The 26709-nt window shown below is 34.3% G+C and overlaps 1 protein-coding gene across 2 annotated transcripts; it reads right to left on the minus strand.

Annotated features, from left to right (window-relative positions):
* Positions 1 to 15964: 15964 nt before the first annotated feature.
* Positions 15965 to 24061, minus strand: LOC141536892 (juvenile hormone esterase-like). 2 transcript variants are annotated; one of them, XM_074257676.1, is made up of 8 exons: positions 23567 to 24061; positions 23212 to 23500; positions 22957 to 23115; positions 18260 to 18462; positions 18003 to 18159; positions 17606 to 17926; positions 16414 to 16558; positions 15965 to 16252 (listed from the first exon to the last, which is right to left on the minus strand). In XM_074257676.1, the coding sequence occupies exons 1-8, from the start codon at positions 23696 to 23698 to the stop codon at positions 16099 to 16101; spliced, it is 1560 nt and encodes a 519-aa protein (XP_074113777.1). In that variant the 5' UTR covers positions 23699 to 24061; the 3' UTR covers positions 15965 to 16098. The 2 variants fall into 2 exon arrangements, with proteins under 2 accessions (XP_074113777.1, XP_074113776.1); XM_074257675.1 differs by having other exon boundaries at positions 22957 to 23142.
* Positions 24062 to 26709: the final 2648 nt, after the last annotated feature.

The raw sequence follows: 26709 nt of genomic DNA on the forward strand, positions 1-26709 counted from the left end.
AGAACACGCTGTGCATGGACTTGTCCATCAGTTCGCCAAGGAGTAGTTTTTCCTCGGCGTTCCTGATGACGCTCTTAAATTCCTCCTTTCGGAGTTCCATAAGAGCGTTTATTTCTCCAAGACCAAGGGTTTTTGCCGCATATATTGCTGCCTTATACAAGAATGACCCCTTATGCGCATTTTCATGTTTATGTACAATTTGCATAAGAAAGTCATCCTCGTCTGCAGTGAAATTGACAACTTCGTGAGTTAAACCCAGGACCAAACGGTCGTGAAGCCGCTCCAAACTCTGCAAACCTCTCCCACCGATGGACCGGGAGAGGTATAATCTGGCGACTGATGAATTGGGGTGCATGCTCCGATTCATATTAATGATCTTACGGGTTTTGATGTCGAGATCTCGTAAATCCTTTCGGGTCCATTTCAGGACACCGAAAGAGTATAGTAAGACTGGGACAGCGAGCATGTTAGTAGCTGAGACTTTGTTTTTTGCCGGAAAGTTCGGAGGACCAAATTTTCCGGAGTCTCCTAACATACTCGCTCTGGAGAGTTGTTCGGACTTCAGAGACCGCATGCATGCGGTGCTCTTCCATTCCTAGATATCTATACAACTCCCCGGCGTCTAATTGGCTTAAGACGCTCCCATCCACTAATTCGACATCATCACCAGTATCAGAGCACTTACCCCTCGCCAGATGTACGACCGCACACTTGTCCAACCCAAAAGACATTCCGACATCTCGTGTGTACTCTGCTACGATGTTGAGGGCCGCTTGTAGATGATCTTTATCAGCGCTATACAACTTCAGATCATCCATGTAAAGCAGATGGGTAATCGAATAGTTTCGATCACCCGGAGGCCCCACAGAGTACCCATGAGTTTTACGGAGAACAACAGATATAGGCAGCAGTGAAATGCAAAACAGCAGAGGGCTCAAGGAATCGCCTTGGAAGACCCCTCGTTTGTACTCTACAACTCCGGTTACGTGCAATGCGTTTCCACTTCCAATGTGAAATCGCGTTCGCCAGAGCTGCATTGTACGCCGAATACATTCCACTATTTCGGGATTGACTCCCAGGCATTTGAGTAGATATAAAATCAACTCATGTGGAGTTGAGTCAAATGCCTTGCGATAGTCAATCCAAGCCATTGACAGGTTGCGTTGATAGTAGATCGCATCTTGTAAGACGCATCGATCCACTATCAGGTTCTCCTTGCAACCTGACAGGCCTCTTTACTGCCACGTTGTTCATATATCTGTTGCCATACAGGCTCTATCTGCTGCAAGATACGGTTATTTAAAAATTTTTTGTAAAAATTTTATAAACCGCATTCAAGCAGGTGATAGGCCTGAAATTCTTAAGGGTCAGACAAGTCACCTTTTTTAGGTATCAGTACGGTTCGCCCTTCTACAAGCCAGTCCGGAATCGGATCGTCAGCTCTAATGTATGATGTAAATATGCGGGCCAGATGGAGGTGGGTAGAAGTAAACTTCTTCCACCAAAAGACATTAATGCCGTCTGGTCCCGGGGCAGCCCAATTTTTGCTGCCATTTAGAGCTGAACGAACTTCATCCACACTGACTGCAGGGCTCTCTTCATCAGCATTCTGTCGACGGTGTTCCCGACAGAATACTTTGAAGTCGTGCAGAGCTGGAGTGTTGGCGTTCACGTTTGGTTGATCTCCATACAACTCAGTCCAAAAAGCTTCCACCCGCTCAGGTGTTGGATAATTCCCGGTAACATCGGTCTTTGGTGTCAGAAACCGTGAAGGGCTGGATCGAAACAACGAGTTGTCGACCAACCGCTTCAGCCTTTTCTCTAATGACTTTTTAGCAGCCACTAGAGCCCGCAATTTATTAAGACACTCTTCCTTGATGACATGAAGAGTACTCTTGTTCAGTGTGTGATGACGCCACCGAAGTTCAGCAGCAATGCGCCGAATTCGGGGCGTGTATGGTGTTTGAGTTGTGTCGTACTCAATCACACACTGAATGCGGGAGACCTGTTTCCGGGACATGTCAATTTTCAAGCCAAGTTGTGAGATGCGCTGTTTCAACCTTGCCTCGATCGAGAGACATTGTCTCTCTCTCGGAAAAAGCCGAAACTGCTGCACCATACACAACCTGGCTCACAGTGAGCAGGGTGGAATCCTCCAGGATGTTTGCACGGAGATCTTCGTTTACCGCGTCAAGCTGTTGTTGGGAGTAAGTTATCTTTTTAGATATACTTACTTGCCGTCCTACAAAGGGATTGTTGTTGTCAAGGAGGAACGGCGTCGCTCTTGGTGTAGTTGCGCCGGAAAGGAAAGTCTATTAGACTGCCTTCTGTCCGGCACAAGCGATCTTCTATTTCGCCGAAGATGAGCGGCATAATTACGCAGGTGTTTGGGCGTAAAATGCGCTAGCTCCGGATGCATATCACTCCAAAGAGTGTGCATCCGGGCCATATAGCCGCTCACCCCCCGGCTCGCTACGTTGGTAGCACACCAAGAGATCGACTCTCAGTTCCTCCGTCCACTTAAAGTAAGTCCTTAAGGCGCCAGGGTCGTCATCATTCATCGGGTCCGGCGTGCTCCTCCCACCTGATGAATGGTCCTCATCCGAAAAGGACCGGTTGTGGGGAGCACTTCTGAGTTGGTATCTTGTGGTAACTCAGTTATTTCCATGCAGTGGGTAGTTGGCCCACTGCACGGGCTACGTCGTTCGCCTACAGACCTGATGTTATGGTCTGCTTATTATTATTATTATTATTATTATTATTATTATTATTATTATTATTATTATTATTATTATTATTATTATTATTATTTTGTTATTAAATGCTCAGGGGGGTTATCCCCGGAGTCCGATTCTCCGAGGGCCCAGCCTGAGCTCCATCCGTTACTGCTGGACCACTCCGCACAACAAGGCGGTTAGTGATCACAGCAGGCCAAAGTCATCTCCTTAGAGACGGAGAGAATCAAGTAAAACAGCCTTCTGCATCCTAACTGCCAAGAACTCAGCTTTTGATGAGCAAGCTGGAACTTTGGCAAGTGAGGATACAAAAGACTGTTTCATCCCTCCTAGGACGCCAACAATCAGGACGACAAGCTTGACGCGGTAACCTGGGTAAAGTTTGCCAATTTCAAACAGGAGATCCTGATATATAAATGCTCAGGGGGTTATCCCCGGAGTCCGATTCTCCGAGGGCCCAGCCTGAGCTCCATCCGTTACTGCTGGACCACTCCGCACAACAAGGCGGTTAGTGATCACAGCAGGCCAAAGTCATTTCCCTTAAGAGACGGAGAGAACTAAGTAAAACAGCCTTCTGCATCCTAACTGCCAAGAACTCAGCTTTTGATGAGCAAGCTGGAACTTTGGCAAGTGAGGATACAAAAGACTGTTTCATCCCTCCTAGGACGCCAACAATCAGGACGACAAGCTTGACACGGTAACCTGGGTAAAGTTTGCCAATTTCAAACAGGAGATCCTGATATATTTGTCTTTTGTGCTCTTCTTTGGCTGAGATGTTGTATTCAGCCGGGGCCGAGAACTCAATGACATAAATGTCACGAGTGGCCTTGTCGAAGAGCACAATATCAGGTTTGTTGTGATCTATCCGCCGGGTTGTTGCAAATGGCATGTTCCAATAAATTTTGCAACTGTCATTCTCAACAACCTGGGGAATATCTCCTGGCAAATAAGGCAGCACTGGTGTCACGTCAATACCGTAGCAATGACGAAGATAGTAGTACAGTACTCTCAGGGCAGCATTGTGACGCTGGATATATGCACCTCTCGCCAGCACTGGACATGCCGACAAAAGGTGCATAAGCGTCTCCGGATGTTGTCTACACCTCCTACAGGACGTGTCCGGAAGCTGCACCTGGAGCACCTTGCTACGGTACTCAAGAGTGTTAATGACACCATCTTGGCAGGCAAATATGAACCCTTCAGTCTCGGACATCAGGCCCGCTGACCCCTTATGCGCATTTTCATGTTTATGTACAATTTGCATAAGAAAGTCATCCTCGTCTGCAGTGAAATTGACAACTTCGTGTGTTAAACCCAGGACCAAACGGTCGTGAAGCCGCTCCAAACTCTGCAAACCTCTCCCACCGATGGACCGGGAGAGGTATAATCTGGCGACTGATGAATTGGGGTGCATGCTCCGATTCATATTAATGATCTTACGGGTTTTGATGTCGAGATCTCGTAAATCCTTTCGGGTCCATTTCAGGACACCGAAAGAGTATAGTAAGACTGGGACAGCGAGCATGTTAGTAGCTGAGACTTTGTTTTTGCCGGAAAGTTCGGAGGACCAAATTTTCCGGAGTCTCCTAACATACTCGCTCTGGAGAGTTGTTCGACTTCAGAGACCGCATGCATGCGGTGCTCTTCCATTCCTAGATATCTATACAACTCCCCGGCGTCTAATTGGCTTAAGACGCTCCCATCCACTAATTCGACATCATCACCAGTATCAGAGCACTTACCCCTCGCCAGATGTACGACCGCACACTTGTCCAACCCAAAAGACATTCCGACATCTCGTGTGTACTCTGCTACGATGTTGAGGGCCGCTTGTAGATGATCTTTATCAGCGCTATACAGTTTCAGATCATCCATGTAAAGCAGATGGGTAATCGAATAGTTTCGATCACCCGGAGGCCCCACAGAGTACCCATGAGTTTTACGGAGAACAACAGATATAGGCAGCAGTGAAATGCAAAACAGCAGAGGGCTCAAGGAATCGCCTTGGAAGACCCCTCGTTTGTACTCTACAACTCCGGTTACGTGCAATGCGTTTCCACTTCCAATGTGAAATCGCGTTCGCCAGAGCTGCATTGTACGCCGAATACATTCCACTATTTCGGGATTGACTCCCAGGCATTTGAGTAGATATAAAATCAACTCATGTGGAGTTGAGTCAAATGCCTTGCGATAGTCAATCCAAGCCATTGACAGGTTGCGTTGATAGTAGATCGCATCTTGTAAGACGCATCGATCCACTATCAGGTTCTCCTTGCAACCTGACAGGCCTCTTTACTGCCACGTTGTTCATATATCTGTTGCCATACAGGCTCTATCTGCTGCAAGATACGGTTATTTAAAATTTTTGTAAAAATTTTATAAACCGCATTCAAGCAGGTGATAGGCCTGAAATTCTTAGGGTCAGACAAGTCACCTTTTTTAGGTATCAGTACGGTTCGCCCTTCTACAAGCCAGTCCGGAATCGGATCGTCAGCTCTAATGTATGATGTAAATATGCGGGCCAGATGGAGGTGGGTAGAAGTAAACTTCTTCCACCAAAAGACATTAATGCCGTCTGGTCCCGGGGCAGCCCAATTTTTGCTGCCATTTAGAGCTGAACGAACTTCATCCACACTGACTGCAGGGCTCTCTTCATCAGCATTCTGTCGACGGTGTTCCCGACAGAATACTTTGAAGTCGTGCAGAGCTGGAGTGTTGGCGTTCACGTTTGGTTGATCTCCATACAACTCAGTCCAAAAGCTTCCACCCGCTCAGGTGTTGGATAATTCCCGGTAACATCGGTCTTTGGTGTCAGAAACCGTGAAGGGCTGGATCGAAACAACGAGTTGTCGACCAACCGCTTCAGCCTTTTCTCTAATGACTTTTTAGCAGCCACTAGAGCCCGCAATTTATTAAGAGACTCTTCCTTGATGACATGAAGAGTACTCTTGTTCAGTGTGTGATGACGCCACCGAAGTTCAGCAGCAATGCGCCGAATTCGGGGCGTGTATGTTGTTTGAGTTGTGTCGTACTCAATCACACACTGAATGCGGGAGACCTGTTTCCGGGACATGTCAATTTTCAAGCCAAGTTGTGAGATGCGCTGTTTCAACCTTGCCTCGATCGAGAGACATTGTCTCTCTCTCGGAAAAGCCGAAACTGCTGCACCATACACAACCTGGCTCACAGTGAGCAGGGTGGAATCCTCCAGGATGTTTGCACGGAGATCTTCGTTTACCGCGTATTATTATTATTATTATTATTATTATTATTATTATTATTATTATTATTATTATTATTATTATTATTATTATTATTATTATTATTATTATTATTATTATTATTATTATTATTATTATTATTATTATTATTATTATTATTATTATTATTATTATTATTATTATTATTATTATTATTATTATTATTATTATTATTATTATTATTATTATTATTATTATTATTATTATTATTATTATTATTATTATTATTATTATTATTATTATTATTATTATTATTATTATTATTATTATTATTACTATTGTTATTATTATTATCATTATTGTTATTAATATAGTCATTAATAGCATAATCATCTTCATCAGTAATACTACTATAACCCCATTAATAAAATAATATATAAAATAATTCAGTAGAAGAAAATAATCTATCACAGTGTAAGTTAATAAGTAATAGTGTTCAAGGAACTAGGTTGTAAAAGATAGAAATTATGTGCTATAAGGATAAGTCTCTATATATGTATTAGTTGTAAGGAATAGTTAAGTTGTAACGTAGTGTAAGCCTATGTGTGTGGAAAAATGGAGGGAGATGTGAAGCTGAGGACTTCGAATCAACGCTTTTGTAACGACACTACTCCTCGAGAACTCAAGTAGTTGAGAACTATCTATTGTTAAACAACTGTCGAGCGATTTTACAAGAGTTTTTCTTTTTTTTCTCTATTAAATAATCTAATAATAAATTAAAGTTCAAATATTGAGTAAACCAACTAAACAAACTCGTCTTATAATTTATTATTAAATTTAAATTCCTCTCCCGCACTGAGACCGAGTATTTCAATACTCCCGGGCGAGAAGCCGCCGTCGGTAAGATCCTTAATCAAAAATAATAATATGTTATAAACTAGATGGAGGCATAACACTCTAACACAAACTGTAGTTAGAAAGTTCGAAATCGAAAATAAAAGAAATAGTAACAATCATCACCAATATTATAAAAACCATGGAAATTTATTTTACGATTTTATAAAATATAAATATTATGATTGATAATTTGTCTATCAATCTAAACCAAAGAATATAGTTGATGGAATTTTATTAATGCTTATTAGTTACTCTACGAGAAGTAAAAGTTTAACGTGATTTTATTGTTACAATTGTTTGTGCACTAATTTTCCGCGGTAAAAGTACATAATTTGAATTGAAAATTTTTTCAATCACATAAAATGTTAAAATTTTTTTTTTTAAATAAAATCTCTAGAACTTACTATCTATCAACTTTACATATGAATTTTTTTAAATTAACTTTTTTTTAAATTAAGTATTATTTATTAACTAGAGTCAATATCTACAAGAGCTTACATTTTTTGGGTTTAGTTTCTATGTAATAGTCAGCTGATCATTGCCTAAGTAATTCTGGTCGAGTGTTTTACAGATATAGGTGGCACTGCTATACTGCGACCGAACTGCGCGGACATTCAAAACGACAATATTCTGTACATAATGCTTACATTCATTGAGTTTGATGAATCGTATTATTTACTAACAACATAATTATGATAATAATAATATGTAATAAGAATAATCATGCTAATAATAACAATAAAAATGAAGATAATACTGATAGTTATTATAATGATAACAATAGATTGATGTTAAAAATAATTGCATTCATAATATTGAACAATACAATTATTTTATTAAATTATTAAGGATTGTGGTATTAAATTCAAATTCACAATTTCCTAAATTACAAAAAATATAAAAAATTTTTCCTACGATTTTATAAAATATAAATATTATGATTGATAATTCAAGTCTATCAATCTCATCCAAAAGATATACGCGACTAATTTTCATGAAATTTTATCGATGCTACTAGTTTCTTTACGGAAAATAAATGTTTAATTTATTTTTATAATAATTTTATGAACATTTCATATCCGTGGGAAAAGTACAAACTTTAAATTAAGAATGTAAAAAAATTTCTTATGAATACAAAAAAATTTACAGAGTAAACTACTAACTAAACTATCCAACAACCTTCTATGTGTATGTTGTTAAACATATTGTTCTAATTTAATTTTATTTATTAACCAGACCAAATAGATAATACGCTAAACATTGTTTGAGTTTTACTTTCTTCGGATATACCAGCTGTTCAGGGTCTCGAGAATTCTCATTAAGGGGCACACCTAGTGTGAAATTTCGAAAAAGTCGATTTTTTTTTTCATATTTCGGTAGATTACACCTTTAAAAATAACATATTAAAATTTCAAATCGATATCTCAAATAGTTTTTGAGTTATAACATTTTAAAGAGCAGCCGCTCGGCAGCTAGAGTGTCATTAGCTGCGAAACGTACCTGAAGTATTGTTCAGAGTCTACTGTCTCTTCCAGCCCCTATAACACGATTCCAGTTTCTATTGTTGGCTCTCAGGTATACAAAAATATATCATTATAATAATTTCTAGAAATTTCTAGAAATTTTTCGTTTACTGCCACGTAAATTATTTTCGGAGCCAGACACATTTAGTCTCATTGTGATCGTTGTATCGAGCGCATCATAATTTTACACGTGCTATTTTCTTGAAAATGAGTGATCAATCTTCATATTCAAATAAAAAAGGAACTCACAATGTTCCTAAGCATCGATCAATTGCGAAAAACGCAAGTTTACCGGAAATAGATTTACATTTGAGCAATCTACTGCGAATACCAGTACGTCCGCAGAAAAGTTATTACAAAATAATGACAATAATGTTGTGATTGACCCATCTCATGGATATTGTATTTTGCAATTTTTATCAGTTTTTAGTGCAATTAGTAATTTAGTGGTGTGTAAAACCTGTCAAAAAAAAGTTACTTTCAATCAAGCAAGTTCAAGAGGTCTAGGGTTCAAAATTGCTATTATTTGTGAATGTGGCAATTCGTATATTAATTCTGGACCAATGATTAATAACGCATTTGAAATAAATAAACGTATTGTTGCTGTGATGCGTCTATTGGGCATCGGAATAAATGGGATAAATTTTTTCTGTGGATTAATGGATTTAGCATGCAAATTTTACGACCAAACTTTTGCGGGATGTTTTACGAATTTACAGATTGCAGCCGAAACTGTTTGTAAGCTCAGTATGCAGCAAGCTATAAATGAAAAAAAAGAGCTTACATTAAAGAAAGAAAATTCGGAGACAAATTTGACTGTTAGCGGCGATGGTACCTGGAAAAAACGTGGCCATACTTCCCGTTTCGGAGTAGTTACGCTGGCAGGAAAATACAGCAAGAAAATTCTTGATTCATGCGTAAAATCTACATATTGTCAGAGTTGTGTTTTTGGAAGAAAAAAAAGATAGCGAACCTGAAGATTATGAGGAATGGCTATCATTACACGATGAAGAATGTGATGCCAATCATAAAGGATCTGCCTCAAAAATGGAAGTGGATAGTGTAAAAGACATGTTTGGTTGTTCCATTAGTAAATATGGTGTAAAATATACCCGCTATATTGGTGATGGTGATAGCGCTACCCACAAAGGACTTATAGATTTGAATCCTTATGATATTCCTGTTGCTAAATTGGAATGCTATCTACATGTGAAAAAAGAATGGGAACACGTTGCCGAAGTGTAAAGAACATTAATAAGAAATTAGGAGGAAAAAGTAAAACATCACAAAAGTTAACTGTAAATTTTATAAATAAACTCCAAAAATATTATGGTTTAGCAATTATGAGGAATCAAGATAATGTAGATGAAATGTATAAAGCAATCTGGGCAACATTTTATCATTTCTGTTCAACTGACAAAAACCCAAATCATAAAAATTGTCCAGAAGGCGCTGAAAGTTGGTGCGCTTTTCGCCGCGCGGAAGCTGAAGGAATCACTAGTACATTTAAACACGATTACCTCCCACTGGATCCAGAAGTACAAGAAGCTATAAAACCTATTTATGAAGACTTATCTCGATATGAATTGCTTGATAGATGTAAAGGTAACAATACTCAAAACAACAATGAAAGCTACAACGGTTTACTTTGGCACTTTTCACCCAAGCATCTTCATAATGGCTTCAAAACTATTGAATTGTCAAATAATTTTGCAACTGCAATATTTAATGACGGTTATTCGTCAATTTTGAAGATATTCAATTTAATGGGAGTGATAGTTGGACCTGCAGCAAGAGATTTTGCGGCTCTTAAGGACGACACGAGAATACGAATCGCTGATTATCGCCAAAGGGCTTCTTCAAAAGAAGGTCGATCATCTCGAAGAAAAGCTTCTTCAGCTGAACAAGCCCTTTTCGAAGAAGAGGAAGGTGTATTATATGGCCCTGGAATAGCAGATTAGCTGTAAATATGATTTTAAACCACTTATAACAGTGGAAACGATCATTTTATCTTTAAACGCGTTTTTCTCGAAACAGCATTTTCCGAATTTGCTGCAGTGATTACTCAAAAACAAATGATCCGATCACTATCGAATTTTTTTTACATGTTCTATATATAGTTCTCCGTACAATGACCTATCGATTTTTTGATCTGATCAAAAATCGAATTTTCGCAGGCCACAAACGACCAAAATTTTAGGTAAAATTCGACTATTTTTTTTAAAACGCCGCCATATTGTCAATTTTTGATTTTTTTTTATCGTAGGTCATTGTACAGACAATATTATCTAGTTTAACGAGATATTTTTTTTTTAGATTTCATCCACGGAGAAGGCCGGAATCATTGCAGCAGTGAAGGACCTTTTTTTTTTCGCGCCGTTAGAGATCGACGATAACTTAAAAAATATTTAATTTTTTTCTTCAAAAATTTCATTATGTATTCTTAAAACATGTATAAATATATTCTTAAAATTTTAAAATAATTGATAAAGTATTTTTTTTAATAAAAATTCCCAAAAATCACGTTTTTTTTAGGCCGTTACACTAGGTGTGCCCCTTAAGCAGTGTGTACATTCTATGATCTTTTGGTCATTTCCTGTAGGTGGCATTGTTATTCGATTGAGCGGGTTTCAAATAATCATAATTTTTAGATAATTCGTATTGTAATTATGCGTTTGATGCATTGTCTTATTTACTAGCAACAATATCATAATAATAATAAATGATAATTTAGGAGCTGATTTTTAAAATGGTATTAAAGTAAAATTTCAATTATTTGAAAGAGCTTTCGTTGTAAGAGAACAATTTCCATTATGCTTGAGTTATGCAGTAACTATTGATAAGAGTCAAGGTTTAAGTTTAAAAAATGCCATCATTGAAGCAGGGAACACCATTTTTAATGTTGGTCAAATTTATGTAGCCCTATCTCGTGTAACAGAGTTACGTGGACTACATTTAATCAATTTTGATCCTCATTCCGTTAAAGCAAGCTCTTCAGCAATTAAAGAATATAATCGTTTAAGAAAAATTTATAGGTCTGATTTACCTACCATACCAATTCCTAATACACATTGGCAAAAAGTATGGGACATGATTTGGGCAGTTGAAGAACATTCTATTCAAATTGAACCCAAAAATGCGAAAAAAGCTTCTCTTAGTTTATTAGATTGTCGAGGTATCGAAAACTGTGATAACGTTTCCGATGGTCTTAATTCAATTATTCAATGTATGTTTAATAATACAATAATTAGAACATTATTAATCAATCATGGCATTAATCAATCAATAGTTGATTAATTAAATTCATGCATTTTATAGGTTGACTTAATTATAAATTTTTAATCATTCAAAGGATGTTTATTTATCCTGAAAAAATTTGGGGTACTCAATGACGCGCGCCAAGTACAATAAAAAAATTTTTTTTTAATTTTTAAATTTTCAACAAATTTTCTTTCAATTTTTTTAACATTATGACAGTTTCTTGGTATTTTTTTGTATTTCACTTTTTTTTGTAGAGAATGACAATTATTATATTGAGTCTTATTTTTTTTTGTAAAGTGCAAACGTCATTGAGATGAGTTTTATGAACGTGGACTTGGCGCAATTTTTTTACAGTGAAACTGTTTTTGTTCGGATTAAAAATGTTAATTAAACAACAAATAAAAAATGTGAAGTAGGAACAAATGTTAAATATACATGAACAATTAAAAATAGAGGTTTAATGACCCAAATTGCTACCAAAATATTAAAAAATACGATAGGGGGGCTGACTTAAAAATACATTATTAATAAATTTTCTTTAAAATGAATAAATGGAGAACTAACAAATGTTGATATTAAACAATAAAGAACAAACGACGAGCTGACGACGTGATAAAAAAAAATCAAAAATTAATAAAAAAAACTCTGGGGTGCTAACTTTAGTGAGCTATCCCGTTGAATCTACAGTTTATGTAGAAAGAATTGCAGTGCACCCTGGCGAGTGTAGATTCAAGCTGCGAAATATCTTTTTTTAACTGTAGTTTCCCATCTATCGGAGGATTACTATGCATTCTCGAATTATTTAGTCTGTGGCAGATCACTTTGCCCATCGAAAAAAAGTCAGGATCGAAATTTTTGCGTTGCTATAGTTTGTGCTGATTAAATTTAATAATCTTAAGCAGATTAATTGTTATAATTGGATATAATCAATTAATATCAGGAAAATAAGGTATGAACTACCGTTATAATACTAATTTAAGGAAAAAAAGGGCCGTAGAATTAAAAATAAATTGGCAACCTCTAAAAAACGTGATGCTTACAGTAAACACAGTCGGTAATCTGGCGCTCCGTTTACAACGGGATTTTTGAACGGACCTTGGCGCCAGATTCTACCGAATCTGTGAATTTACCAACGTTTTTTTATTTTATTGCATACAGTTTTATTTATTTATTTATTGCCCATGGTTGAACAAAAAAAGAAACAAAATAAAATATTTTAAATTTCCTTTATTTCTTTAATTCCCATTTATTTTGTCACTGTGCATATTCATGATTGATTAAATAAAAACGCTTGCATTCAATTAAAAATGCTGGTGAGCCCGGTCATAATATATAAATAGTACACAAAAAAAAATTAACGATTCAAGAGAAAAATTCTTAAACCAAGTATATAATTTTGAAGAAAGTAATTGTCTTGAATCAAGACGAAAAATTCTTGAATCAAGTAAAATTTCCTTAAATCAAAAAAAATTTTCTTAAATTAAGAATTTTTCTACTCAAATCAAGAATATCAAGTTCTTCAAAATTAGATACTTGATTCAAGAACATTCTTTTACCGTGTATTAAGTACTCGAAAAATTAAGTTTAATGAACTAATTGATATTTTAGCGTTTTCCGTAAAAACCTACAAAGAAGATGTCTTGGTAACCGAGTTCCCAGCTCTTCAGACATCCTTTTTACTTTACGCACGTCAAAAACCCTAATTTTATAATTTATCAACTTTATAATTATTTTTAATTGAATTTAAATCATTTGTCCATTTTTACTAATTTCCATAAGTAAGTATTTTTTATCGAAGTTCATTTATTCAAATGTCCATTTTTACAGATTTCATTTTTATTAATGGGCATTTATCCACTTTTCCAAAAATTTAAATGCCCATTTTTTCAATTGTTCATAAAGTGACTGTTCCATTTATTCAATTGTACATTTGTATTTTTAACCATTTTTATTGATGTCTTTTAATATTATTATCCATTTTCATAAATATCCATTTCTATTAATGTCTAATTTTACTTAAATACTTTTATTGTTTTTTCCAAAAATCAAATATTCATTTTTAGAAATTTCCATGTCCATAAATACGAATTTCCAATAATACTAAAGCAACACGAACAGGGATAAATTAATGTCACGCATAGTAATAACAAATTTAATATATTTACAGGAGATAATTTACTTTATTAAATAGTTAAATTGGTTAATCTTATTATTATTATTTTTTTTTCCATCAAAGATTAGGAATAGAATAATAATGCCATCAATATAATGGGCTGTTCAACTTGTAACAGGGTAAAATTACCCTTAATCGATAAGTCACCGAATATCGATAATTATTCGACATAGCACTGGCGCGTCTCGATCTTCGGGCCTAAAGGGAGAATAGGAGGGGGTGAGTTTGGGTTAAAATAGGTGAGCCGTGCAGCGGAACAGGGAGAAGTAGTGTGACCGCCAGACTGAGTGCCACGGAAATCAAAAAGGACCGTTCCCGAGAGTAGTGACGAGACGAAGGAAGCCAACTACAACTAGGACTTCATCCTCAACGAGTGAGTTAGATCATCGTTTTGTTCGTCAAGGTGTCAATTATTGCTCTGTGGGAAGGAAGTGGACCGCGGTTTATCCAATACCCAGTTACTTCTAATTATTTATCAATTGGATCGTTAATCGACGAAAATTTAATTCAATAAATAAATCGTAGAACATTTGCTAGTTTTTGGATTGAGTGATTTTCATGGGGGTTTATACCCGGGGATCGCTCGATCGACCTTGCGGGGGAAGTTTTAATATCTAAAAGTTTTCAATCAATTAACTAACATCTAAGAAAATTCATTAAATTAATTTTTCAATATTTAACTGAGTAAAATTGATTGATTTTTGTCATTGAGAAAAATAGACAAATTTTTATTCGTGGAATTTTCGTCAAGCGTCAGTTGTGTGTCGCATAAATTCCAATACCCAAGGTCAAGCAAAGACTTGACTAGCAAATGTTCTAGCAATTGAAATTGACTATTTCGACTCGTGTCGAATTTTTATAATTTATAAAACGAGTAGAAAATTATTGATAATATTTTATATTAAGAATTAATTGTTAAGAATTTTATATTAGGAAAATTATTAATTGAGAATATTATAGAGTGGAAAATTATTAAGAATATTATATTTAGGAATTATTTATTGAGAATATTATATTATAAAATTATATCGTCACGTGGGAATTTAATAATTTTGGGATTAAGTCAGTGAATTAATTAAATTAATTTTACTCTAGAGAATTAGTTAATTAAATTTGTGTTAATAATTTTGAAGTGATGTAAAAATTTATATTGTGATTAATTTATTTAGTTATCAAAAGTTAATTCAAGGCATTAAGACCTTTTGTTCTAAATAAGTATTGTTATATTCTTAAGACCATGACAATAAGTTACTGAAGAATTTTAATCCATCTAAAATTTTAACGGAATTAAAATTAACAATTGGAATTGAGAATTGGTTTTAAATTGAATATTGTTTGTCGTTTTATTAATTTACTAATGATTGAATAATTTAATTTAAATATTTTATCTAAAATTTAATTACATTCGATTTATTAAAATTTAAATTGTAAAATCAATTAAGCGAAGTGTGGGTTATGTGTGTGAAGAATTGAACGGGTTATGCATGATAGAGAGTGTTAATAGTGTTAAGTTCGGTAGTCCTGTGGACTTAATTTTAAGTAGAAAAGTGTATAAGTTAGTTAGTTTTGGTCGTCCGGTGGACGTTTAATTTTAAGTTTAGTTCTAAGACAGGTGTGGGAGACCGTTTGTTCGAAAAAGCCCGTCTAGTCATCGTATCGTCATTGGAAGGTTCGTTTGTAAATATCGTTTAGTTCGCAGTATTCTCTGCTTCGTTAGATTATAAGTGTGTGAGTGAGTGAAATTTGTTAACTAATTTTAAGCCAACTCTGTTAAGTTTTTTTTCTTTTTATTGTTAATAAATATTGATCAATTTTGTTAATTAGATTTTTTATTATTCAACAGCACCTTCCTCCACTCTCTCTACCCTAAGATAAGTTTTCTCAGCTCTGGAACGGTTCCAGGAACCGTGATTAATAATCCTGGTGGCGCCCTGATAATTTTTATTGTTGTTAGTTTTGTTTAGTCATTTATAAAATTGATTAGGGGCTAACCTGAGCAGGTAAAACTGTTACAAACTTTCATTACGTTAACGAAATAAAAAATTAATTAGATCTATTATTCTTAGCATAATTGAAAAAATTGATTTGATTTTTTAAATATTAATTCATCGAAAAATCCGGTAAAAGAAAAAACTTAATTTTTAAAGGATTTCTTAATTTGCTGGAAAAGTTCAGACATTTTTTGTTTATTTAATAACAAAATTTGGATTCGTGCGAACATATTAATAATAAAAAAAAACAGATATTGCCAAGTTATGCATTTACCAACGAACAACATTTCATATTTATCATATGAAATAAACAAACGTTTATTTTTCAATTTCTTTTAATATATCGTGTAAAATATTTGATTCTTTAATCATACTGAGATTTTCGGATATCTTCAAACAACTGTACATCATTGAACTGTCCACTGGTTGCCATTTAATCTGAATCAGATCTGATTTTTTCGGATTCGGATTTCTGTAAGGAAATTTTGAATTAATTAGTGTTTGCAAAAAATTTCTTACCCATCAGCACTCACGTTATGGAATTTTCTCTTGCGTAAGAATACTCAACCTATGAGATACTAAAAAAATACGCGAGTGCTGAAGGGTTTCAATTGAATATCAACAGCTATATACCCAGTTTTTGCAAAGGTAGTAAATAGTTCTAAGAATCTTTGTTGGATGATATATCCAGTTGATCCGAAAGCTGGTGGTTTCATTCCAAGTTTATTCAGAATTTTTGGACAAAACAAATAAAAGATATCTTCTCCATGAGACGTACCTAATTAATCAGTATATATACTTTAAAAACATCCTGTTTGAAACATCCTACATGGATAGGTAGATTTCTTAGTTGAATATAGAAGAGAAATAGGTTTATAATAATCTAATGATATATGAATGTTATTTGAAGATATATGCCCCAAATACATTTATTGGAAAATTTTTTTTAATTTTCCAACTCATGAAATAAATTTAAAAAATGGACAAACAAAGCTTAAATTAAAGATAATCGTATAAACTTTAAGATAAATTTATTAGATTTGAGTTATTTTTACTGCTGAAAAATTATTTTGAGAAAAATTAGTAATTCAAGTACTCTTGCGCACTCATTAAAGCGCGAAATTCAAAATTTTTTAAAAACCAAAAAAATTTTGAAATGCTAACTCTTTGTAAGCTAATCGACCGATTTTACTCGTCTTCGAACTTAATCAAGGAATTCGTCCGTAGAATAAGTATGCGAAGTTTCATTGAGATCGATTGGAAATTATAGGCCGAATCCTGCTGATATCGAGATTTTCAAAAATAAAATTTTTGAATATCTTTTCAATTTAGATTGCAATTAGATAAATCTGTAGAGTTTTCAGGTCCAATAATAATATAGTTATTGAAGTTTTGATGTTTCACTCTCTTTCTTTCAGTACAGTTAAATCTAACTCTTAAATAAAATCAAATTAATTAAATTATTTAAATCTAATCTAATACTGAAACTTGTTAATATTATCTGAACTTCTACTATATAAATTAATCATCGACACTTTGTATTTTGAAATTTTTGTAATTTATTTTGTATACTATATTGTAAAATTGTCATTCGGCCATCTGGTCTTGGCATAAATAAAGTATCTATCTAAGATTGTACCTAAAATAATCTACCATTATATTTACCATTGCTAATAATACCCTTAAATATTTTAGATTGTTTTAGCACAATCTAAAATAATTTAGAATGCATTAAAATATTTTAAATAATCAAAAAAAAAAATTATGAAGATAAAACAAAAAAAAAAGATCTTATTGATAAAAATATTGTTTGCAAAGCAAATACCTTCAAAATTGGTGCCAATTAATTTTTGAAGAACAACAGAGTCTTTAGAAAAATATTCAAACTTATACACATATGATTGTATATTCGAAATCGATAGTTGAATCTCTAAAGTGTGTTGTATATTGATCAAGAAATTAACAGCACTCATTAAATCAACATATAAGTTGACATTCTCGTTGGAAATTTTATTATTACCCATGAAGAAATTTTTAACATCTTTCACAGATATATTTCGTTTTTGCAGAAATCTTTTGATATTTGGATGACACAATAACTCTTCTTGATTATCCTCCACTTCGGCAAAGATTTTTTCATTCATATCTAAATAAAATTATACTTTTAAATATGAATGAAATAAATTAATCAAATAACTTGGTTGTTAGCAACAAAATTTCACCTGTAAGAATAATAATTCCTTCATGACTTGTATAACCAATTATATGAGGCACTTGAATTCCAAACTTGGCAGCTTCTTCTACGGGAATATTAAGAAATGGATTCTTTGATTTCGAGTCTATTGACGGTACGAAAGGGTTTTCCAGTAAATGAAGTTTCTGTGGTAGATAATATATTACGTAAACGAGCAGTCAATGCTGGAGCCTTACAATTAGATAAGATAAGTTAAAAAAACAAGTCATATCGATAATTACATACATTCCAAGGCCTAACTGCCCGCTCTGCATCAACTAGACGAGCCGCATCGACAGTTCGTAAGTATTCGATAAGTTCTTTAGTGTCAGTTATTTTCTTTCCCAGTAGCGAAGATATCTTTACTGCAGTTTCAACTCCAGAATACGGCGCACTTCCCCATGGATTAGTAGCCACGCCACTTTGTAATATAGCTTTGTGAAATAATCCTAATAAGCAGAAATTTTTTTTAATTTCAAATAATTTTTTCTTCTTTGTAACCTGTTGCACTGGATAATCGATAATCTATGTATTCAAATTTTATAATTTATAATTCTTTTTTATGTATTATTCTGATTCTATGTACGGGCGCCTTTTGCACCTCTATGTAATCAAAATATAATATAGAGGAAAGGGAGGCAAAATGGGCCCCTTAAAAAAAATGTTAAAATTCTTAGTGTTTTTAGCTGGTTTGACATTTTTTTAGTCTCTTACCAAGTATTTGACCTTAATTTGCTCTGTTCATTGAAGATTAAAAATTGAAAATGTGGGGCAAAATGGACCACCTTCAGAAAATTTTTATATTATGAGTTTTTCAGCTTGTTTTACTTTTTTTGGCCTTTTACTGAGTTTATGGTATTGATTTTTTTGTGTCTATAGACACAATAAAGCTCGATTCTATAGCTCGATATATCAAAATTAGAAATTGAGAAAAGTAGGGTAAAACGGGCCCCCAAAAAAACTCAACATACACTAGTCACAAAAATTAAGGGATATAAAAAAAATTCCAAATTTTTTGGTGATTTTCAGCGAGCTGTAACTCCGAGGAAAATGATCGCACAGAAAAAAAAAAAAAGCAAATTGTAGCTCCAAGTGTCTAGTTTTTAGATATGACCATGAAAATTTTTTGTCATCGTCAGGTCTGGAGAAATCCTAAGAAAACTACTGAAATGAAAAAAATTTTTCGAAATTTTTTTCGTCTTAAAAAGGTCTACGGGCTTCAAAAAAATTTTTTCGATTGTTTCGTTTAAAAGCTCTTTTAGTAAATTTAATACCCTTTAATTTGACGTAATCAAAAGCCTGTACGATAATTTGCCGCGGAGTTATCGTCAATCAAAGCAAAAAGTTTTTTTGACTTTGGAAATCAATAACTCTGGAAATAATGACCGTATAGGAAATCGAAGGAGGGTTTTGAAAACTACACAATATTCTTTATAAGGGAACGTAAACCGCTTTTGAAGAAAAAATTTTTTTGAATTGAAAACTCGGACTGAAAAAAGACAAAAATTCGCATAATTAAGGATATTTGGATAACTTGGTATAACTTTGGATAAAATGGATGAACGAAGGATATCGTTGGTAATTTTTAACTTCAAAGTGTCCCCTAAAATCCCTAAGAAATTCAAAGCGCTGCGATTTTTTGTTCATAGTGCCCAGAAGCTTCAAATTCTGTGTTTTCGCAAAAATCACCATTATGAGCAATTTTGTGATTTTTATTCATTTTTCCATTGAAAAAATTTTTTTCAAAATTCTTTATTTTTTCGATCAAAGAGATTGATTTTTCAAGAAATTTGAAAAAAAAAAAAAAAAATTTTCAATTTTTTCGAAAATTTTTTCGAAATTTTCTCAATTTTTTCGACTGTTGTTTTACCGCCGGCATTAGCGTTACTCAAAGCGTACCACGTGGAGGTTGCTCGGTCGGATTTATGCTTCTCACACACGTGTGTGTGTGTGTGTGTGTGTGTGTGTGTGTGTGTGTGTGTGTGTGTGTGTGTGTGTGTGTGTGTGTGTGTGTGTGTGTGTGTGTGTGTGTGTGTGTGTGTGTGTGTCTTTGTCTGCGTGTTTGTCTGTTTGCAGCTGCCGAATGACCTCTGTACGCACGGCAGTAACTGCTCAGTACCGTGTATTGCCACCTCTGTTCCGAATCACAGCTCGTAAACGCTCTTGCATGTTGATGCATCGTCGAATATCACGTTGCGAAATTCCTTGCCAACAACGGAACAACGCTTGAGTCAACTGATGAAGATTGTGCAGTTGCGGATAGTCTCGCCGCAATCGACGCCCAAGCATGTCCCAAACATGCTCAATTGGGTTCAAATCAGGACTCATCGCTGGATGATTAAGCGTTGTTACGTTGTTGGCGCGGAGAAAAGTTCGCGTACGAACTGCAGTGTGAGGACGAGCATTATCCTGCATCAAAATGAACCGTCTTGCCCCCATGCGTGTGCGCATAGGCAGGACGTGTGGCTCCAGAATTTCGTCGACGTACCTATCGGCAGTCAACGTCCCACGAACGATGACCAACGGGGTTCTGGTATTGAAGGACACGCCTGCCCACACCATGACTGATCCACCATTGAAAGCTGTAACTGGTCTCGTAAAACCATCCCGATCTCGTTCTCCACGACGGCGCCAAACGAGAGATCATCTATCGCTGCCATGAAGACAAAATCGAGATTCGTCAGTCCATAATACACTGGTCCACTGTCTACGACCCCAATGGTGATGATCATGAGCATAGGCCAATCGGGCTCGGCGATGTCGTGGAGTGAGCATAGGCACGCGATTTGCGCGTCTAGCGCGTAGTCCTTGCTCTCGAAAGCGATTTCGAACCGTCGATGCCGATATGTGTTGTTGGGGAGGACGTTGTCGACGATTGCGAAATTGATGAGCGATCGTGTGGGCATGCGCAGTAGGGTTTCGACGAACATCTCGAATGATAGCTCGATCATCACGCTCGGTAGTGATTCGTAGTCTACCTTGACCCGGACGACGATCGTAACTTTGAGTCGCGTTAAATCGGGCATAGGCCCGACTGATAACGGACTGGCTCACTCCCATAGAAGCTGCTACTTCCACCTGACTGTAGCCCTCTTGAAGGAGGGTAACAATGCGAGCCACATCTGTGGCAGCTAAATGTCGACGAGGCATATCAAAAGGTGCTTATCAAAGAAAAGCTTACATAAAATTCACGTAAGGAATTTAGGCTAAAAAGAAAACGTAAAATTCAAGTTTTGTGTGAGGAAAAGCCGAACTCCGCGGGGGGTATATCAATTTGTTTTTATTGAATTTTTAAAATGAGATTTAAAACTAAGGCAGTTGTAGCGGACAGAAAAAATTGAGTTAATTTTTTTTGACAATAGTGAAGCATTCTGAAGACGATAAAAAAAAAAAAATTTTTTTTTTAAATTTTTGATAAAAAAATTTCGAAAAAATTGAAAATTTTTTTTTTTTTTTCAAATTTCTTGAAAAATCAATCTCTTTGATCGAAAAATAAAGAATTTTGAAAAAAAAATTTTTTTCAATGGAAAAATGAATAAAAATCACAAAATTGCTCATAATGGTGATTTTTGCGAAAACACAGAATTTGAAGCTTCTGGGCACTATGAACAAAAAATCGCAGCGCTTTGAATTTCTTAGGGATTTTAGGGGACACTTTGAAGTTAAAAAATTACCAACGATATCCTTCGTTCATCCATTTTATCCAAAGTTATACCAAGTTATCCAAATATCCTTAATTATGCGAATTTTTGTCTTTTTTTCAGTCCGAGTTTTCAATTCAAAAAAAATTTTTTCTTCAAAAGCGGTTTACGTTCCCTTATAAAGAATATTGTGTAGTTTTCAAAACCCTCCTTCGATTTCCTATACGGTCATTATTTCCAGAGTTATTGATTTCCAAAGTCAAAAAAACTTTTTGCTTTGATTGACGATAACTCCGCGGCAAATTATCGTACAGGCTTTTTGATTACGTCAAATTAAAGGGTATTAAATTTACTAAAAGAGCTTTTAAACGAAACAATCGAAAAATTTTTTTGAAGCCCGTAGACCTTTTTAAGACGAAAAAATTTCGAAAAATTTTTTTCAGTAGTTTTCTTAGGATTTCTCCAGACCTGACGATGACAAAAATTTTCATGGTCATATCTAAAAACTAGACACTTGGAGCTACAATTTGCTTTTTTTTTTTTTTCTGTGCGATCATTTTCCTCGGAGTTACAGCTCGCTGAAAATCACCAAAAAATTTGGAATTTTTTTTATATCCCTTAATTTTTGTGACTAGTGTATTTCTTACTTGTTTTATGCTTTAAATCTTTTCATTATGTATTCAGTATAAAAAAATTAGGAACACGGTTGACACTTTAGTGTCATTAAAGACCATCCCTGCAACTTCCCGTTAACTCCATCCCTAAGCCCTCAACATTTCATACCAAGAGCAATAATAAATCAGGTCGAAAATGTCGGAGTGTTGACGGCGATCAACGTAGTTTTTTAAGCTTAAAAGGCAATTAGTTATTGGAATCGATGAATTAACTTACATAGTATAAAATATCTAAAGGCAAAGAAACTCTTTCGATTGCTGCCAATTCCGTTCCCACACACACACAAACAGGCACAGACACCATCGTAAAAATAGTCTGGGAAGTTTTTGAAAAATCAATAGTTTTTTAATAAATAATATAGAAAAATAATGCTGTTAATTAACTCGTCACCTAGTTTGTCCTTTATATAATTTTTTGATAATTTCTATAATTCAAAAATTCTAGAACCTGTTTAACTGAAAAATATTCGTTGGTTTTTAAAGGCTAATCAGCCTATTTTATCTCCCAAACATTTTGAGTGTTGAAAATGTTGGGGGCCCATTTTGCCCCCAAATATTTTTGGATATCGAAGATTTTAGAGAGCCCATTTTGCCCCCCCCCTTCTGCTATCTTTAACTCATTTCATACCTTTTGCTAAAGGTGATAGTGTTAAGTAATGCACCGAACCCGCGCCAACACTGTCTCCAAAAATCGTAACATTATTCACGTCACCACCAAATTTTTCAATATTTTGTTGTATCCATCTCAATGCCATGACCTGGTCCTTCAATGCTTGATTACCAGCAGCTTTTTCATCATTCAAATTGAGAAAACCTACAAACAATGTATTCATTATATATTTCAAATTTAGCGACAACTTTTCCCAAAGCTGTGCAAATTTACCTAAAATACCAAGTCGATAATTAATTGTAACTAGGACGATATCTTTTTCAATCAAATAATCTGGTCCGTGCATATCATCATTACCAGAACCCATAATCCAAGCACCACCATGGATCCAAACCATTACAGATTTTGATGCGATTGAATTCAAAGTGTTTGTATAGATATTTAAAAAAAGACAATCTTCGCTTCCTATTACTTTCTGTGATGCATTATCATATTGTAATGCTATATTTCCAAACTTCTTAGCATCTCTCACTCCAGTCCATGATTCTGGTGGTTCTGGATCCTATTGTTTTAGTTATCTTAGTGATTATTAATCAAACTACAACTAAAAAAAAATAAAAATACAAACCTTGAATCTTAATTCTCCAACCGGCGGCTTCGTGTACGGAATCCCCCGAAATGCATAAAATTCTTTGCCATATATATTTTTTTCTTTGACCCCACACAACTTACCTTGTCGCACTTGCACAAGCGGACTCATGATTGCCTATCGCATGAGTTAACGACTCAACCTCGCGACTAACGCTGCAATACTAAAATACACTTTAAACCACTTACGTTATCAGTTATTTTCGTTTATCTAAAACATATTATGAATATTATTAGCCAGGTCAAAGTCATTGTGATTGTTAAAACTATCTCTTTCTTCTTCATATTACACGAGTTATTAAAATGACTATTTACATAATTTGTAATTTTTATCACTGTCGACATCTCACTACACTGATAGAAAATTTATGTTGACTCAAGAGATATTTTCTTGATCTAAGAATTTATTTTGGAAGACAAATGATTATTTTGCTTTAAGAATTTCTTGTCTTGATTTAGATTTTCTTGGCTTTAGAGCTATATTATCTTCAATCGATACATTTAGTTTTTCAACCAAAATAACATTATCGTTTAAAAACTTAAAATAATTCATCAAAGTATATTTCAAAAACTAAATAGTCTTTAATTGTTATACCGAAAAAAATTATTTCTTGAAATAAGTAAATTAATGACCCAAAAAAGTTATTCTTAACACAAGTCGGTAACATCTTGAATCAATGTTATCGCCTATTTTGAACCAAGAAACAAAAATTCTTGAAAGAAATATATCTATATCTAGTTTCAAGAGTTCAAATTTTGAAGAAAGAAAGTTTCTTGAATCAAGATTGTTTTTCTATCAGTGTACACATTCTAGCGACTACTGTAGTATAAATGAAATGTTATTCATTTTGTTTACTATGACGGATGAACGATGAAATTTTGTCAACAAATACTGAAAATGAGAAGAATAATTTTATGGATCAATTTATAGATTCAAATAATGATAAGTTATCATTGATAACAAAGACATTGACATATTTGAATAGTAGATTACATACCTATTTAATAATTTTACATACCTAATTTAGACTTCTGTAAAATCGTCAATTCAAATTTTTTGTTCACGCTGAATTTTTTGGTGATTAGTTGAACCTTCTTAAACGCAATGATGAAAAAAAATTTTTGTTTTTTTCATTAATTATCATAATTTATAAAGAATGGTCACTCGCTATCTTTTGATCAAATAGAGATAGAAATTTGTTTCGAATTAGCATTTACAAAGGGTAAAATATTGGAATTACATGCGAATTATGAAATTTGAATTTACGATTTTACAGAAGTCTAAAGTTGATGCTTATTTTGAGACCCCAAAAAAACTCCGTTTTTTAATCTTTTATTATTTATATCTCTTGTCAAACATTTTTTATAAATTAGCAATTTTGAATTGAGTTACATAAAACTTTGACTCATCGATCGATATGTGTCATATTTCAATGACATTTTTTAAAATATACATTACTCACGTTTTAAAAAAATAGTCTACAATTTTTTACTGCATAGTAGTAAATATGGAGGGTAGAGGCAAGGAGGACCATCTAGTATGGGGAATCAGTTGAAAAAGTGTCCACCAGTAAACAGCAAATTATGATTCAAAAAATTGCCAAAGTGGCTCTAGTGTAGCAAAAGGACGTAATAATTTAATATCCGAACAAAAACAGTTCCACTGTAAATAATTACGCCAAGTACACGTTCACAACTCTTGATTTACAAAAATGCCAAGGAGAAATTATCATTTTACAAATAGATGTAAAATAAAAAAAAAACGGACCAAGTAGCCGTTATGATCTTCCATAATTGAAAAAATTTTGTGATAAATTTAACGAATAAAAACAATTTTTTAGACGTACTTGGCGTGCGTCATTGAGTACCCAAAATTTTTTCAGATGAATCGTGATAACGTGATAATATCCCTCAGGTAACTCATTGATGTCAAATATCAGTAGTTCAATAATCACCTTATCTCCTGTTCTTTCCCTCTTCACAGCATTGCTGTATGTCTGATAGAAGTTTGATTAAACATCGTTTTTAATGTACAACTTTTAATAACTTTCCAATGAATGAACTGATTTTCAAGTGGCTGGCAGCATTCAACGCCGTTTTTAAGCCCCGTAAAGAATTTTTAAGTTCGCATTGATCAAACGTTAAAATTTAGGAGTACTTCCGAAAAAAACACTTTTTTCGGTTTTCTTTCGTTCACGATATCTTTTGAACGAATTAACCGATTTTGACTGGTCAAGCGGCAATTGAGATGATTTTTCAAGATCAAGAGCTGATTAGTTTTTGGAGATAATCGACTGAGCCGTTTAAAAGTTATTCCAAAAAGACACTTGAAAACAAAAATTTTTCTGAAATTTTTTCACGGTTTTTTTGAGATATCTTGAAATCCATCTATCGGAATCGGTCAAAATTGTATTCAAAATCCACGTTCGTTGATGTTTTTTCAAATGGGCCAACCACGATGAAATCGGTAAAGTCGTTCATAAGTTATGGGAGGTTCACACACACACACACACACACACACACACACACACACACACACACACACACACACACACACACACACACACACACACACACACACACACACACACACACACACACACACACACACACACACACACACACACAGTGACACCCTCGTGGGGATACTCATGTAAGTTTTCTGTGACCTTCAAAAAATTTTCAATTGTCTTAGCGAGAAGTTAAAAATATACTGGTGGCAAGAAAAATGATTACTGAATTAATTATAAAAATTGCTTAGTAAATTAATGATCAAATTTCGTGATAAAATCCTGTTTTTTTTTAAATTTATAGTAGAAATAAATCTTACTTTAAAATAGGGCTCCGATGTTTCTTGAACATTTATTAATGCTATATTTTCTAATGAAGTGAATTTAATTAACAGTTCATTCAATTAATAAACTGATTCATTTTTTCTCAATCTGAATGAAATGTTTGGAAGCTATTTAGTTGTACAAATATCAATCTTATCCGTGAAATAATGAAAACAAGCATGAATTTCAATTGTTATCGATTCATATGGTTGCATCAAAATGATCATCAGTAGGGTTAATGACTTGGTGAGGAAGGGCTGAAAAAATTGTCCGTAAAATCGCTTTTCAT

Source organism: Cotesia typhae, unplaced genomic scaffold (assembly GCF_013202065.1).
Source record: "Cotesia typhae breed Kobodo isofemale line unplaced genomic scaffold, CoteBio_Ctyphae scaffold_45, whole genome shotgun sequence".
Lineage (NCBI taxonomy): Eukaryota > Metazoa > Arthropoda > Insecta > Hymenoptera > Braconidae > Cotesia > Cotesia typhae.